The following is a 16,648-nucleotide window of genomic DNA, read 5'->3' as shown; positions in this document are numbered from 1 at the left end:
TATATTATGCTATTGGTTCATTAGGAGTGGTGTGTACTGGCACAAATTACATTATTACGACTTATTAGCGCCGTTTTTACTCGTTACTCATGATTTTGTCCTTTAAACATTCATTACATTCCATTTAGTGTGCGTTGGTGCACGATTACTGCATTTCAATGTGTTACATTGTACATTGGCTTGTTGTCAGGATTTTGGATTCTGCCGCCATGTCGATTAATACTAAGATGTGTTCTCCTTCAAGGCCTCAATTATTGCAATATCTGTTACATTTGATAGGTCATTTTGATTTTTACACTCTATCTTCACTTGATTGGTAGTTTTTAAATAAAACTGCCTTCAATGTCTACTGGGCTCATGTGACGACAGTTTGAGTGGGCACAGAGTTACCTGTAAATGGTCCTTGCGCTAGCGGCTGCACTGCCTGAAATTCCGACGCCATAGGTGCTCGAATATTGCGTCTTTGAGCTGGCACAGGCCTCGGTGTCATTTGGACCTGCTGGCTCACGTATTTCGGCGCTGCTCTGGGCACACCCTGTGCTACTTGCTGTGGCTGTTGCGGCTGCGGACCCGTCTGCTGCGTAGTCACAACCGCCACCCTGGGCGCATTTGCTCGTCCCGGAGTGAAGCTTCCATAATCACCATTTGATTCACTCCCACTCATCTGACCATATGACCTCTTGGTGGCCACTCTTCGGCCAGTTACTGGGTTGCCCTGCATACCAGATGTCCTAACAGAGACTCGGCGATTACCAGGCTGAGAGTTAGGCGTAGCATAAGCTCTATTGGGGTTGGCGCCGGCACTTGCTTGTACGGTTCCGGCCGCAAAAAGCCCTCCAGAGTTGGAGGTGAACATTTGAAAGTTCCTTGGCCTGGTCATTTCCAGAGCAGCTGAACACACGCCTGACAGGTACTGGTGCAGCAGGTCCTTGAGAGTGTTCTTTAGTATTTCCTTTTGGTTGAACTGGAAGCTTGACTTGAATTCATCCTTGACAAGTTCAAACTGCTTTTTCAGCTCGTAGGAGAGCCTGACTAGTTTAAACAGGTCCTGCTGGCCCTTAGAACCTGCCTCTGATAAGTTTAATATTTGATTTGAGTCAAAGGCCTCTTTCGCCTTCCTTTCCAGGTCCATGACTACTGATTCTTTAACTGCCCTCTTGTAATCCTCTTCCTCATCCTGACGTAGGTCTATTGGGGCATCGCCAGCACTGTATCTGATGCCTTGAGAGCCCGCAGAAGCAGCCCTCACATGGCTGGGTTTCAGTGGATCACCTGTTTGATTGTAACTCGGTGGCCCAGGCGTCCTATGGTTCCTAGATCTGCCAGTTGGAATGTGTGCTTTGGGCGTGACATCAGAATCCACTCCCGTATCACTATCTTCCGTATCTTGAATGCTTTCACGTGCGTCATAGTACACGTCCTCAGATGAGGGTACCGCTGATAATGAATCGGCCGTTTCAAAGAAAGTTTGTGGCACCGCTGCGAATTTTTTCAAAAAGTTAAATCCCCTGTCTATTAGCCCCTTGTCATTCTTCTTGTCGTTAACAGGTGAGCTACTTTCGCTACTTTCAGAAGTTATGTCGCTACTGGCGCCTCTGCTGTTGATGGTGGGTTTCCTGCTTTTAGGATCCTTTTTACTCTTGGTAATCTTCCCTGTAAGACTAGTTTCCGTACTGGCGTCTGAGTCATAACTGTTATCACTATCACTAGCTTCTGAGTTTTTAGATCCGCTGCCCTCATCCGAAAGTGCAATATCATCAAGATAACTGCCAATTGCCTTGTTTCTTATCTCGTCAAGTTGCTTCCTGGTTTTCCTTTTAGTAGCTCTTTTAGAGAGGTCAGCCTTCCGATCTAAGCTGTCATGAGTTTTAGTCCTATCCTTATCGGCATCCTCGGTTTTTTTGGCATCTTTTGCAGACTCTTCTGTTTCAGATTCACTCGAGCTATCGGAATCGTCTGAAGCCACATCATCCATGCCAACCATCTCCCTGAGATCCTGAGGCGTGGACAGGTTTAAGGTCTTCTTAGCCATTGAGGATCGTTTCTTGCTTATTCCTTCCATCTCACCGACAAGGCTGTTCCCCTTTTTCAAAAGCTCGGCAGTCTCCTTATTGTACTTCTCCATGGTGGCCACATCTTCGGCTGTGCTTTTTTGCAGCTTAGTTAACTTATTGTAAGTTTCTTTGGCCCTGAGGAAGGCCCTGGAGAGTGTGTCCACTCCCTTAGAGGAGTTAGCACTGTCCGATGAGCTTTTGCTACCACTTGAGCCCTCGTCTATTATGCTTTTCTCATATCCCTCGCCCTTGATCACCGTAGAATTCATGTGCTCGAGAGTTTTTGCGGCGCTCTTTGAGTTAGTCAAGATATTATTCTTAAGCTTATTAAGCTCATCCCACAATGAATTCAATTTTTCAGTTTCAGCTTTGTAGATACTCTTATTTTTGGAGTCTCCTTTAACTAGTTTGGCCCTCTTGACCAGAGAGTCCATCCTGTTAGAGGAATCAAGGATCTTGTCCTTTGTGGAAAATGAGCCAACATAGGCTTTTCTGGACTCTACCACTATTCCCCTGGTCCGCTTAAGCATTTCTAAGAACAGTTTATACACATCAAGTTTCTTGTTGGCCAAGGCTAGGTGTTCAATTTTCTCAGTGACTATAGGCCCAAACTCTGCTATTCTTTGGTTGATCTCAAGAAGACGATCCTTTGCAAGCGCTAAGCCCTTATATTGTGACTTTGCATGGTTAATGGACTTATCATTTTCATTGCTTTTGCTCAGGTGCTGCAACAGTTTGTTGTACCTCTTTTCGGAATTTGCGATCTCCTTCTCAGCCCTCTTCTGGTACATTTTAATGTCAGAGATAACTTTAATGATCTGCTGTCTGTCACCGGTTTTGGAGTTAATATACTCCTGAATGTTGTCTATAAAAGGCTCAGATGTTGGCTGACTAAGGTAAGGAATCAATCTGCCCACGTAAGATTTGAAATCGCTCAAAGATCTCTCTCCCTCCGTTGTGAGTATCTCAGAGACTTTATTTATTTTGGCCAAAACACTGCGCTGCCCCTCAAGTGATTTACTCGACTTTAGTTTCATGTCGTCCTTAATCTTGGTGTAATCAGTGCTATCGGCTCCAACCATATGGATTAGGGTAGCCAATAGAGCTATGAACACCCCAATCTTTACTTGGTTTAGTTTCATTTTTTTAACTATTTTATGACGGTTTTTATATTTCCAGTTGATTGCGATATACTTCTAAAACTTAAAGTTGACAATTGATTACTAAAAATTACACTTTCTTGGATTTACTATAAAAAGCTACACATTAAATAAACAATCTATCAAAATAAAATAAACAGTCAACAAGCGATTATTTAAAAGATAAACTAACTATGAGCGATTAGTTTAGTATTGCGGTAAATATTTAATGAAAGTGTTGAATTTTATCCGAGTTCGAATCTTGAGTCAAGTTTTTCATTCTATATTTCTCACACAGGAGATAGTTCATAGGTTAACTTTTTTTCTATTCTGCTTCTGATCGAAAAGCTCATTTGTGTAGCCAATTTATCACAAATACATCAGATCTGAGAATTTTATTCATTTCAATTTGCACCTTCTGTACACCGGCGTCTCGTTCTCGATGTCGTCTAAACTGAGATTTCCAGGGCTTTAAAATTATGAACATCAATAAATAAAGTGCATAGTTGCTTATTATAATTTATTTTAGTGTATAAAAGTGTATTTTTAGCTAATATGTATTCGTAAATTTGTAGATGATCATGTAACCATTTCATTATGCATAAATAAAATGTACGAGCAAAAAGTCAAAAGATTTAGATAGTTTATTCTTTAAAATAAATTTAAATATTGTCTTTTTAATAGCACTAAAAAAACACATCGTTCAAACTGATTTTCTAATCTTTAAACTTGATCAATTTTTTATCACTAGCATATAGTCAAATATATTCTACAATTAACCACGAATGTTATTTATTCTAAATATATAACACAATTAAACAATAAATAGTGAATAGATGCTTAATGCAGAATCGTTAAATTGAATTTTCTACACATTTTCAATTTAGTTTTTTAATCTATTATGTATAAAAATTTATCTCTACTCAGTCATCTTCGATGACAAAATGAGTATAATTTACGGCTCAGGCCCCTGTTGATATGCTATTACTGGGCCTATAAGAACAAGATAAGAAATGCTATTTTGAAGAGTGGCGCAGGATAGACGTATTAAAGTCAAACGCGAGTATCGCACCAAAGACTTTTGCTATGATAGGTACACACACACTCACGGTGGTATTGAAAACGAGAGTAAAAAAAATGGCTCCGGGTTCCGCTTGGGCAACATACACTACGGCGGCGTTAACAGCAAAGGTGAGGGCAGTGAACAGGGTGGTGACAGTACGTGCATCAAGTTGAACGGGACGAACAGCAATGGAAACAAGTGCATTTCAGCCTCCGATGTCAACAACGCCGACAACAAACACAAAGCTTCCCCCGAGGTCGTCGTGTTCTACTACAAAGGCGACAAAAACCACGAGCACCCCCTGCTTGTCGCTCTCAAGCCGCCTGAGCAGGGAACGGGCGGGAAGCACAAACCCTATTTTGAGCTCACGAAGAAGTTCGACCCGGGCCAGCAGAAAAAGTACACAAAAAACAAGAACGGCAACGGAATAGACCTCGGTAACACCAGCCCCGACGGCGAGCTGGCCCAAAAGCTCGATACTATACTATACACGATTAGCAAGAAACTGCAAATCGTGTTGAACAGGGGCCACTACCAAAATTATATTATACCACCCTCGAACACACCACAAAGGCGGGTGATCATGGTTTTAGAGATATATTTGAGGATTTAAGTACCAAAAATTTTGTGCTTCTAATCGATCTCTCCAGAAGCCTAGAATCCGATCCCGCGAAACCCGAACTTCAATCGACGCTCCATCACGTACTCACCAAGACTAGCTACCGGGCCCAGTTATACGAACCCAAGGGCCAGGTCTGCTTAGAACCCCGATTCGGAACCACCGACGTTACTGTATATGAGGTGTAATCTCCCAAAATGTATTCGGAGGTCGGATAAAGGTGTTTCAGACACCATTTTTTATCACCTATGGAATCAAGGAATGCTCGACTTGGACCTTTTCGTGTGGAACGGACGAGGCGGAGGGAAGCAGCTCGAACCACACAGTGACCGGAACCCGGGAGGAAAGTCCAGAATATAACACATTAAGAGTAAAAATCATATCGCAACATATTTTAGACAGTTTGGTGGCAACGTAAGGCCCATTTATTTAGGGATTCATATATAATTGAAATATCTGTCAAAATAAAGGTAATAAGACTAAATCTACAATTTTTACATAAAAGCGTGAGTTTGATTTTAAAAATATCCCCTAGTATATCTACACATATAGATAAAACATATAATTCCAAGCATTAAATAGCAAAAAAGAGCTACTAACACAATGTCTTGACAATAGACCCTTCCATGGCTAAGTAGTACGATTAACACCCAGGAAGCAATAAATTTGCCAATCTTAGGGCACTGTGCCCCCATGATGAGTGTATCAGAGATTTAATCTAGGGTACTTATTTAGTATATATTCGGATACTTTCAAAGCTTTAAACTACACACTTGTCATTAGTTACATCTCATCGGTAAAATTAACTGTTTAGCCTATTTGCTATTGTATACCAGTGGATACCGTAGCCGTAGTCAGTTTGTCTACTCTAATCCAGAAATAAATATTTAAATCGTCCTTAACACTGTTGACTGTCACTGTTCATTGTCAAACACCTGTAATTAGCTCTAATACTATTCACCATCCAGTATGAAATTTTCATTGTTTTCCACCGCTCTCTTCCTGTGTGTGGTATTGACCAACAGATCCTTCGTACGCTGTTCACTTCGACTTCAAGATGATCCAAAGAGCTCCAGTAATACCAAAGATGAGCCGAGTTTCGCATCGCTAGCCAAAGTAGCCTTTGAGTCAGACGACCCGTCCTTTTATAAAAAAACACCCAAACACGACTTTTCTTCTCTCGCGGAGCTGGCCCATGAGCTGGAATACCTGTCAAACCTGAAGACGACGACTGAAAAAAACAACTTCGCAGCGCTCTCCAAGCTCGCCTTTGAACTGGATGACCTGAAAAACCCCAAGAAGTCGAAGTCTGACGAATTCGGGTCGCTCACCAAAGCAGCCTACGAGCTCGACGAGCTGTCAGATTTCAGAAAAAGTTCCGTCAAGCACGACTACGCGTCAGTCGCCAAGCTCGCCTTTCAGCTCGACGATCTGTCCCCGTACAAGAAGTCTGACGGACACAACTATGCCTCACTCGCAAAGCTCGCCTTTGAGTCCGACGTCTCGCCAGCCCCGGCCAAACCGTCGAAGAAACCCACTTCCGACCCTGCCGTTGACGAGCTGAAGGAGCTGTTTGAAAACCTTAAGTTTTTCGCAACCACCACGACCACGACGTTCCACAACGCCAAGGCTGGCACGCTCCACCTCAGCTTCTCCGATGAGCTGAGGCCTCTGAATGACGACCAGTACAACGTGGAGAAGGAGTTGAACCTGGTTGACTTCTACTTCCGCCCCTCATTCAACTGCGAGGTGGTCAAGTACAGGGACGTCACGGTGTGGAAGAAGGGCGACTCCGACGTCAAGGTGCCCAGCACCGTGACCTTCGACATGGACGAAAAGGAACTCGTGGTGCGCGACGACTCAAGGCACGTCACCTACCGCGAGATGGCAAACGGCAGCTGGAGGCTCCTTTCCGTGGAGGTGTTTAGCACGAAGGACCTGTACTACGATGCCTTGGACTCCGAGCTTTTTAAGGCCTTTAACCTGCCTCTATCTGTGCCCTTGCCACTCGAGTTTTACCTGAGCATAACGATGATGACCAAGGCTTTGAACATTTACACGAGGCACGGGGACAACCTAATAATGACCAACAACTTAGCCGCCTACGAGTTAGACAGAATAGGCAAGTTCAGGAGCATCTACGTCTTCAAGTTCCACGCCAGCACCAAGTGCGTCGGCGTAGAGTTCCAGGGCAGGAGGATATGGTCCCGCGAGCTGAACGACGACACTCCTCTCCTCGACGACGAGTGCACCAAGGAGTACCCTCTGAGGGTGGTCTTCAACACGAGGTCGAACGCAGTCTACGTCATGTTCAGAAACACGTACTTCGTCTGCGTCAGACAGCTCCACGGCTTCTTCCTGTTCAAAGTCAACTTACTCAAGTTCACGTGGTTTTAAAGCTAAGGGGCTCTAGAAATTAGTCTCAGCAAGTAAAGATTACATCAATGTATATATAATGTCAACGGATCTCTCAGCATCCGCCAGGGGTAACATAGGTGTAAAGGGTGCTATTGAATGTATTTTGGCTCTAGCAATTCGATCGCTAGCTACTGATTTTATGTAACTTTAGTCCACCTTAATATGTTCAATGTGCATTCATATGTGTTCAGCTATGCGTCTTAACACAAATACACATCTTTATTAAAATTATGCTTAATTTACATGGTCTTGTCTTGTACTGGCAAACTCACGTTTTGTCCTATCCAACTGCCATGCAACTAACAGTCGGCAGATATTGACCATTTGCACCTAATTAAGTAACTTCAGACCATTGATCTAATCCTTTTTAATTCAAATTCATGATATCTTAAGCATCAGTCAACTATTTAGTATACAATTTGTCATGTTTGCGTACACGCACCTGGATTCCATGACTTACTGGGTTAGGAATCTAACTTTTTTGACAATGTCCACTTCAAAGTCGTTTATTGCTAGCTCTACACTGTGTATACCGTCGTACTTAGCATTAAATCCCGTTCAAGTCTCCAGTCTTACCTCTGATTAATATCTATTCCTCTCTATCATACATCTTTCTAGATCTATAGATTAGATTGTAGTTAGATTCGTGAACGCGTGTAAAATATTGATTTATCTACTTATATTGTCAGCAATTGCCCAAACTTTATTCGAATGGAGAACATCACCTTTGATCTCGGCAAGAGGGACGGTGCTAGCTACGTGTCCGACGGCAACGAGATCCATCTCCTCAGCTTTCCGAACACCTTTAGGCGCTACTCGTCCTGGCAGCATATCTACGGGCCTCCGAACCCCTCCGAGAACATTAAGTTTAACGTCAAATGCGCCGACGGCCGCGTCGTGACCCTCAGTCTCGCCAACCTCATCTCCGGCCCTTACAAGTACTTGCAGGTCACCGCCTACTTCCGGGACGACAACCACGGCGTCGGTCCCATTTTCCTCGGCGTAATCTTCAGCTCTCAAACTGGCGACTCTTCGTTCTCCGAGACTGTCAAGTTGTTCTACAGGTTCAGCGAGATAACTGCCAACTCCTGCCACGGCGTCGTCAAGTTGATGTCTCTTTCTTCCGTTTCTCCTGACCTTCTCGGCCAGGACCTGCTCGACGAGCAGTACAGGCTCCTCGCCACTACTGTGGCCATTAATCTTCACGAGCGTCGCCGTTTTTACAAGGGCGGCTTCACCATCGGCTCCAACGGCGAGAACAGCCACTCTCTCGTCCGCGTCGAGTCTCCCAAGCACGTGACCGGCTTCAAGGACTACTTCGTCTTCTCTCACGTTCCCAAGGTCTCCTCTTTCACCAGACTCGACCTCCGGTGCTCTGACGACTGCTGCACTTTCGTCGACTTTGACGGCTCCCGTTTTTCCAGGGCCAACACTGACAAGGTACTTGCTTACTTCTGCTCTGACGACCATGACAATCGCGTTCCTCTTCTCATCGGCTTCATAAAGTGCTCTGATGACGGCGACTCTGGCTTCTACTACCGGCTTCACAGCATTTACGAGGACTACTCTAGGCCTAGTGACCGTCGTTGGGTTAAGGTTTACGAGCCTCTTGGTTTGCGCGTTCGCAACCCTGAGCTTTCTTTGAAGGCCATTCACTCTGACAACAAGTTTTACATTGACACTATTCTTAACCGGTATGGTCCTTACAACCCTCTCATGGACCAACTAATGATGGGTTTTGGCATTTGCACGATTCTTCTTGCTTTCACTGCCACTGGCATTTGGATTTACTTGAACCTCGAGACTGCTATGGACACTGTGAACAATCTTTACAGGCGATTTTAACATCCTTTTTAAATTTGGTCCATCTATTTTTCCGCTACTACTACCATTACTACTACCAATACCACTGTTACTATTGTCGTTGTATATATTGCCATTGATATTGTTACTGTTACTAACACTACTATTACCACTACTACTATCACTACTACTAACACTAGTAATAAATATTATTTGTAATTGTTATACTGTTACCAATAATAGTCACTACTTATATTACTACTACTACTACTCGTACCAACACCTGTTTTATTACTACTATTACCACTACTACTTATACTACTACTAATAATACTACTAGTTATAATACTACTACTACTTATACTACTGATACCACTGCTACTACTAATTGTCACTAATACTACAATCAGTACTACTACCAATACTATTACTGCTATAGCTAACACATAGTACTGCCCATTTATACTAACCATTACCACTCTCCTAAGACCATAGATAAAATATACTTAACTAACATAAAAAATTATTCACTTTCATAGTCACTACTTGCACTGCAGTGGGATCCGCGTCACTCCTTGTCAGTTCTAGAGATACTTACAGACTCTAGTCGCGTGTGCCCCTCTAGCTGCTCTTGAGTGGTCCGTAGAACCTCGCCTTTTCTTCCTGGGTCTGGAACCTTCCGTGTCCCCATTTTGACGAGGTGTCGATGAACCTTAGCTGTACCTGCGCGAGCGCCACTCTGCTCGTCTGCGGCACGAGCGTCTTCCTCAGCGTGAGCACTCTCTTCTTCGTGCCGACGACGCAGCCCTTGAGCATCAGGAAGTCCTCGCGCACCACTCCGTAGTGCGGGAACCCTCCCATTGGCGTGATCGTCTTCTCAGTCAGGTCCGAATCTGTCGAGCCGTTGCGCGGGCAGCTTCCTGAGCCTAGCCTGTATATTTTCTTGTTGCGTTCCGTGCGCTTGTGGTACCCCATCTGTCCGTGCCTGGGCACTTGGAACTGCACTCTTGCTGGGTGCCATGACCCTATGCATGCTACTTTCCTCAGTCCTCTGTGCGTCTTCCTTGGCAGTCTTGTTACTCCGAATCTCGCCACCACGCCCTTCACACCGTGTCCTTTCGTCACACCCACTACGTCCAACATTTCATTTTCGCTGAACACTGCCGACACTGGCACTGTTTTTTCAAACAAGTTAACAACGAAGTTGACCTAAAAGTAATTAAGAAGTAGGATTAATCATTTATAGCATTTGTCTGTAAACATAATGACGATATTACCAATTTATATCTCTAAATCCTGACTATAAAGTCACGACTTAGAGAAATCGGTGATTTAACTGGATTTATATAATTCTATTACTACAATGTTATATACATAAAGATATTCAAAATACCTATCTAATAAAAATAACATTATTAATAGTCTGTATCTTTCATGGTTTGTCTATTAGTAAGACTAGGAATATGAAAGTGGGAGCTGGGCTCAACCTTATTTTAGGACCTTGTCATCAACTATACACGAATTGTGCTTGATCAACATTAGTCCGGAAACTGGAAAATAGCTATCATCTATCGACATAGTCGCCCATTGTATACGCATTCTTACCTTATCTTCTGTGGTTCCTCCGTTAACTTGCACCTCCAGGAGGTGTGCCTTGCGTAGAGAAAGTGATGTCTTCGACGGCTGCGTGTGCATGAGCGCCCTCACCACAGTCGCGTAGTTGCGCAGCCTCGAGAGCTCGTTCTCCATCTTCGTTTCTGCGAAGCGCTTAGCGTACTTGGTGAACGCCTTGCGCTTTGCCTTGTACCAGTTTTTGTAGAATCTGCGTCTCACTTCGTCTGAGAGGTGGCCTGCCCAGACTGTGCCCAGGACCTTAAGTCCCTTCGGCGTTTCCACGTAGCCCACGAGTCCGACCACCACCATTGGCGGCGTCTCCACGATCGTCACTGCTTCCACCACCTCTTTTTTGTGCAGCTTCGAGCCTGGCTTGTCGACTTCCGTGACCACGTGGGTCATTCCTGCCTTATAGCCTGCGAATGCTGTTAGGTGCGGTGGAGCTGAGACATCGTCCTTGGGAAATGAGCGGATCTTCGCTCTATGCGTCCTGCTTCTTTTTTTTGGGAGGAATCCTAGCGATCCTGACCTTGGCCTCTCAAACTTTCTATGTGACATTGTGATTAGCGTTTAATTAACCAAAAGAGTCTCCGATAACGGTTCTGAGTCTATTATTGTTATTAAAAATAAAAAAACAGAGCGTGTTAAAACAGATTAACTGTGGTTAATTGGTTGGTAGAATATAATAGTCTGTCGGGCTACCTGCTCAGGGTATGAAAAGGCCCTAAGATGGGGATGCGCCCATAAACCGCTAATTTTAGCCTGTTTTAGCTTAAACTTGCAAAACGACGATCTAAATGAACCTGAAATTGATGTGTATGCTTATTTATTTATTCAAATTTTTCTTTGTCCGAATTATTCTTTGCTCATGCTACACAAAGATTCCACTGTTATAAACTTAAAATTTCTACCATCACTCTCGATTTTTTTTGTTACAATAACCGTTTTTTAAAAAATACAATATTATCTCTTTTCCGCTCACCAATTACATTTATATTTAAATATATGTTAATCACCACTAAATGTGTTGATTCTTTACACAATATATAGTATTGTTTAATTATGTATATATTATATCATTTTTATCGCAGTTGTATGTACATTTATGTGTAAGTTAAAATGACAAAGTTAACTGGATTTACAGAAGCAGAGTTGGTATGTCACCCAGTCACTTGACTAGTTTTATCCCATGTTTATGGACTATTTAGCTATTTATACTGTTATTGTAGCTGATAGAACAATTTACTATAATTTCCAACGAATTTTATGCCAATTTAAATTATTTTTCATAACTATTTCCAGGCTGCATTTGAATGGTCAAAACGCCAAAATGAGCTAGATAAATCGAGTAAATCAGATGCTCATCGAATAGAAAAACCGAGTAAACGACGCAGATCTTATAGCTCAGATACAAATTCAAGTTTATCTGATTACTCAGGGTCACCTAGGTCCAAAGATTCTCACAGTGTTAGTCCAGAACGACCTCCTCCTTCGACCCATAGAAACTCTGATACCAGGTCGAGTGGCCATAAAATCAAATTCAGGGGCTCTAAAGATAACAATAGGCCAATTATAAGCAGTAGTTCCAGTAGCAGTTTATCTCCAGGTAGAAGACACACGAAATCACATAGCATGAGAGCATCAGATAAACACAGTCGCAAACACCACAAATATATTAGAAAACGTCACAGAAGAGCTGGAAGATCACGCAGCAGAAGTTATTCCAGAACCTCCGTTGGATCTAGGAGCTCAGCGGAGTCAAGGTCATCTAACGACTTGCCGAGGGACCCATTCAATCCCCTGAATTTGGCATACAGGTCTGGGCACCACGGGAGTAGTCGCAAACGCAGCAATGGCAGTCGTGGCAGAAGCATTTCTGATAAGGGCTGTAGTACCAGTGATAGGCATGAAAGTAAGGATGAGGACAGATGGAAGCACGACCTCTACGAGAGTGACTCTGAAAGGGTGTCGTACGAGGCACAAATTAAAAAGAATAGACTTCTAAGTAAAACCCCTAGCCTGTACAACAAATCGGAACAAGGTGCAGGTAAAACCCCCAGTAAAAGAGCCGAAGACTCCGATTCCGACAGCGGCACCTCGTCCAGGGGCGGGAGCCGCTCGAGGCCCAAACAGAAACTCATAACCAAACGGGGCTGGAAATCGCGAGCAGGAGGCGTCTACATTCCAGGGGACGAGGACGAGGACCTGTACTACGACCGCAGGAAGTCAGGGAGCTACGAGCGCCCCGATCCATCTTACACACTCGACTGACCGGTTCAATTCACATAAGCTGCTTTTAAGTAGCCACACGCGGTCATACTATTTAATTTTTATACTCAATATTACTTGTTTATGCGCGTACACTGATGCCATTAATACTTAAATATATGAAACCCAGTGGCCAGTATTGAAAATGGATAATAGTAGGGAAGGCGTAAATAGTAATTCTGCAATAAACATTGAGTCAAATAAAATAGATGATGAACGAAACACTTTAAAAGACAAATAAAATAAACAAAAGCTGGTTGTATCGATAAATTCTAGGTAAATCGAATTAAAAATTCAAATATAAATTGGTAAAAGCAAGTTGCACATTCGATGCATTTATGAAATTTAAGGACAATAAATTAAAGAATCCAATAGCAAATAATATTCGCAGAATGGAGGTGTAAAAAATGTTTAAATTCAAACTATTATAATTAAAAAAATTGAGATAAACGTTCTATGAACACATTTAAACAAAAAACTACGACGTTTGGCCACCATTGGACTAACTGAAACCATTAAAACATAGATTCTACATTAATTGAATACAAATACTATTGGATAAGAAAGGCGAGAATAATATGAATATTTGGTGACAAATGCCCCCAGATGCCAATCTAAATAGTAGTTTAGCAACTGTGTATTTTATTGTTGTATATTTTATTTTTATCCATATCTTCACAGTTCTGTAAATTATATAATCCAGTCAATTTGAAAACTGGTTTTGGTAAAATTTTTAGATCACTTGACCGAGCTTTTAAATCATGTACTAACTTTGCGACCTGCTCTTCGAAGTTGCTTACCTAACCATCAAAGGGACGCATATTAGTTTAAATAAACTAGTTTTCAACCGTGCTATTGTTCTCAGCTCCTTAAAATTTGAGCTTAACTTACACATTTTACTCACTGCTGCATATAGTTCTAAATTTGTACATTTAGAACTCCAATCACGCCATTTTAAGTTTTCCACGGGTTATATCTCAGTACTTTAGGGTTTAAAGCCTTAAATTTGAGAGCTGTTGTCTTATTTTTTGGTACTTTAGCCTCATATTTAGGGTTATTTCAAACTTAAATTCGAGCTTGTTTTTTGTATAACTAGTTATTTTTGTCTAAAATTCAGTTATTATTAAGGTTAACCTGTTGAATTTTATAAAAACACCCGTTAATCTTAGCCAGGCTTCATCAAAGTTACGTGTTAATTTTCCCAAGGTTTCGTAACCGTTTCTAGGCTTTTACAAATCGTTTTTATCGTTTAAATTAAACATAGAAGTTTAAACACAGTTTTATACTCAAACCGCAATTGTTGTAAAATGCGTGCGATCAAAAACAAGTTGGAGGCCTTTGGCTCCAGCAACCAGCACGTGAGGCTGATGACCTCGAACGAGCTGGACAAGTGTCTGAGGGAGGCGCTCTACTCTGAGAGCGTCGGATGCTCAGACTCGATCCTGTTTGACATTTCGCAGGCGACCTACCACGACGCGTTCTTCGACCGCATCATGAAGGCTGCCTGGAGCTGCGTGGGCTCGCGCGCCAGCAAGATCAGGCGCATCCAGAAGGGGCTGAATTTGCTGAACTACTTGGCGATCAACGGCTCGGAGCGCTGCATTTCCGACATCATCGGACACATAGACGTGCTGCACTCGCTGCCGAAGCTCAAGTTCGGCAAGAATAACACTGAGCTCTCGATGCTGGTGATTGAGAAGGCGAGTCAGCTGAGCGCGCTCGTGCTCGACTCTAAGACTTTGCAGGACAAGAGGAAGTACGCAGCCTCCATCAGGGACCGCTTCGTCTCCGTGGGCTCCACCAACGGCTTCGTGGAGACCGACGTGCTCCACAAGCCGGTCTTCGTGCTCGACAAGACGAAGAACATCCCGCAGGAGATGGCCGCGCCTAACGCGATGCCCCTGGGCTTCGGCGGACTCCACGGCAGCTACGCGATGCACGGCAAGGCCGCAAGTCGCCTCGCAATGAACCAGATGGCGATGAAGCACAGCGGCCGCAAGTTCCTCTCGCGACTCTTCAGGAACAGCCTCAAGGTCTCGGACAACCCGCACAACATGGGCCTCTTCGGGAACCAGCAGAGCAGCTTCGCGGACTACCAGGTAACCGGCGCGAACCTCGGCTACGGCCTGGGCGGCTACGCCGACATGTCGACGGGCGCGAACCGCTTCGCCACCCCGAACCATGCCGTCAACGCCTCGAACAACTTCCTCTCAGGCAGCTACACCGGGCGCAACAGCTACAACGGCCTCGTCGGCAGCAACGTGAGCAACTTCAGCACGCACGAGGACGAGTTCAACCCGTTCCCCCTCGTGAACAACACTAACGACAGCTACTATAAGCACAGCTTCGCCGGTGCCCGCGCCTCTAAGGGCCACAAGGGCGCCTCCAAGCTCGCCTCCACCCGCGTTACCGCAGGCCGCGGCGGTCGCGTCGGCAGCCACTCCGGCAGCAAGAGCGAGGACAGCTCCTTCAAGTACCACACTTCGACTGACAGCGAGAGCAGCTACTCCTCGAGCAGCTCCAGCAGCTCCGGGAGCGACAGCAGCTACAGCTCCCGCGGCCGCAGGCCTCACCGCAGGCACGACTCGAAATATGACGGCAGGTACGACTCCAGGGGCCACGGCGCCGAGCCTAGGGGCCGCTCCTCCAGGTCGAACAGGCACCGCGGCTACGGCAGGCGCCACAGCTTCTCCGAGAGCAGCGGCAGCAGCTACTCCGGCTCCGAGAGCGAGTACGAGAGCATAGACCACTACGAGCACTCCCAGCACTACCAGGGCGCCCAGCCGCACTACGGCCACTACAACGCCAGCTCGTACTCAGGCTACTCCGCTCCGCCTCCCCTCGGTCCGCCCGGTCACTACTACGACGGCAGGTTCTACTCTCCTGAGGACCCTCGGCACCCGCACCCCTCTAGTGAGCGTGCTGACTTTGGGCCCGGCCCTCGCGGCAGGCCCTACTACGCCCAGGGAGTCTCCGCCAGCCACAGGTTCTCCGGCAACGCCTACTCCGCCGCCCCCAGGCCTCATCGCAACTTCCAGCACTTTCAGCAGTCCGACGACTACCAGGACCACCAGGGCTACGTCGTCCCCGCCGCCTCCCCCCCTGCTGAGCCCAAGTATCCTCTCTCCGGCCAGGAGAGGCGCCCCAGCGGCGGCCGACACTCCCGATTCTCGAGGCACCCTAACGACAGGCACGTCTCCGACGACAAGTACGCTTCTGAGCGCTACACCAGCGACATGTACGACGCCGACGCCAAGTACGCTGCTGACCGGTACGAGGTTGGCTACAACTACTCTGGCGATGGCCATCATGGCGACAAGTTTACTGCTGAGGCGTTCGATGCTGGTGACAAGTACGCCACAGACAGGTACGACGCTGACGACAAATTTGCCGCTGGGAAGTTCGACAAGCCCGGCTTCTCCGATCGGGCTCTTCCCAAGTCCTCCGTTCGCGACTCCTTCGTCGCCTCCGCCCCTGTCGCCTCTTCGTACTCTCTTCACCAGAACCCCTTTACCAGGGCTTAATATTATACTCACTACCCGTACACGCCTTTTTACCACTTTCTATCATTCATCCACTACCCATTTTACACAACTAGTGGCCAAAGCACTCATTAATGCTACTCTGACTATATTTTAGTCATCCCCGAATTAACTACGTGTATTTACCA

General features: G+C 45.1%; 7 protein-coding genes across 7 annotated transcripts; 5 read left to right on the top strand and 2 right to left on the bottom strand.

The window, feature by feature from the left end:
• Window positions 1–222: 222 nt before the first annotated feature.
• Window positions 223–3,680, bottom strand: TOT_010000523 (uncharacterized protein; the record flags this gene model as incomplete). Its single annotated transcript, XM_009691066.1, has 3 exons — window positions 223–308; window positions 391–3,250; window positions 3,573–3,680. 3 exons carry the CDS (start codon window positions 3,678–3,680, stop codon window positions 223–225), a joined length of 3,054 nt encoding a protein of 1,017 aa, XP_009689361.1.
• Window positions 3,681–4,137: 457 nt separating this feature from the next.
• On the top strand, window positions 4,138–5,063 carry TOT_010000522 (conserved hypothetical protein; the record flags this gene model as incomplete). Its single annotated transcript, XM_009691065.1, has 3 exons — window positions 4,138–4,141; window positions 4,223–4,842; window positions 4,863–5,063. The coding sequence occupies 3 exons, from the start codon at window positions 4,138–4,140 to the stop codon at window positions 5,061–5,063; spliced, it is 825 nt and encodes a 274-aa protein (XP_009689360.1).
• A 781-nt stretch (window positions 5,064–5,844) lies between these two features.
• TOT_010000521 (conserved hypothetical protein) lies at window positions 5,845–7,272 on the top strand (the record flags this gene model as incomplete). Its single annotated transcript, XM_009691064.1, has 1 exon — window positions 5,845–7,272. One exon carries the CDS (start codon window positions 5,845–5,847, stop codon window positions 7,270–7,272), a length of 1,428 nt encoding a protein of 475 aa, XP_009689359.1.
• A 732-nt stretch (window positions 7,273–8,004) lies between these two features.
• On the top strand, window positions 8,005–9,138 carry TOT_010000520 (hypothetical protein; the record flags this gene model as incomplete). Its single annotated transcript, XM_009691063.1, has 1 exon — window positions 8,005–9,138. The coding sequence occupies one exon, from the start codon at window positions 8,005–8,007 to the stop codon at window positions 9,136–9,138; it is 1,134 nt and encodes a 377-aa protein (XP_009689358.1).
• A 579-nt stretch (window positions 9,139–9,717) lies between these two features.
• TOT_010000519 (ribosomal protein L3) lies at window positions 9,718–11,268 on the bottom strand (the record flags this gene model as incomplete). The annotated part of the gene is made up of 2 exons (XM_009691062.1): window positions 9,718–10,305; window positions 10,597–11,268. The coding sequence occupies 2 exons, from the start codon at window positions 11,266–11,268 to the stop codon at window positions 9,718–9,720; spliced, it is 1,260 nt and encodes a 419-aa protein (XP_009689357.1).
• A 561-nt stretch (window positions 11,269–11,829) lies between these two features.
• TOT_010000518 (conserved hypothetical protein) lies at window positions 11,830–12,981 on the top strand (the record flags this gene model as incomplete). Its single annotated transcript, XM_009691061.1, has 2 exons — window positions 11,830–11,865; window positions 12,013–12,981. 2 exons carry the CDS (start codon window positions 11,830–11,832, stop codon window positions 12,979–12,981), a joined length of 1,005 nt encoding a protein of 334 aa, XP_009689356.1.
• A 1,304-nt stretch (window positions 12,982–14,285) lies between these two features.
• TOT_010000517 (uncharacterized protein) lies at window positions 14,286–16,502 on the top strand (the record flags this gene model as incomplete). The annotated part of the gene is made up of 2 exons (XM_009691060.1): window positions 14,286–15,124; window positions 15,245–16,502. The coding sequence occupies 2 exons, from the start codon at window positions 14,286–14,288 to the stop codon at window positions 16,500–16,502; spliced, it is 2,097 nt and encodes a 698-aa protein (XP_009689355.1).
• Window positions 16,503–16,648: the final 146 nt, after the last annotated feature.

This window comes from Theileria orientalis, chromosome 1, assembly GCF_000740895.1.
Source record: "Theileria orientalis strain Shintoku DNA, chromosome 1, complete genome".
NCBI classification, from domain to species: domain Eukaryota; phylum Apicomplexa; class Aconoidasida; order Piroplasmida; family Theileriidae; genus Theileria; species Theileria orientalis.
Note: the sequence above shows the minus strand (reverse complement) of the source record. Positions and strands in the feature narration are given on the sequence as shown.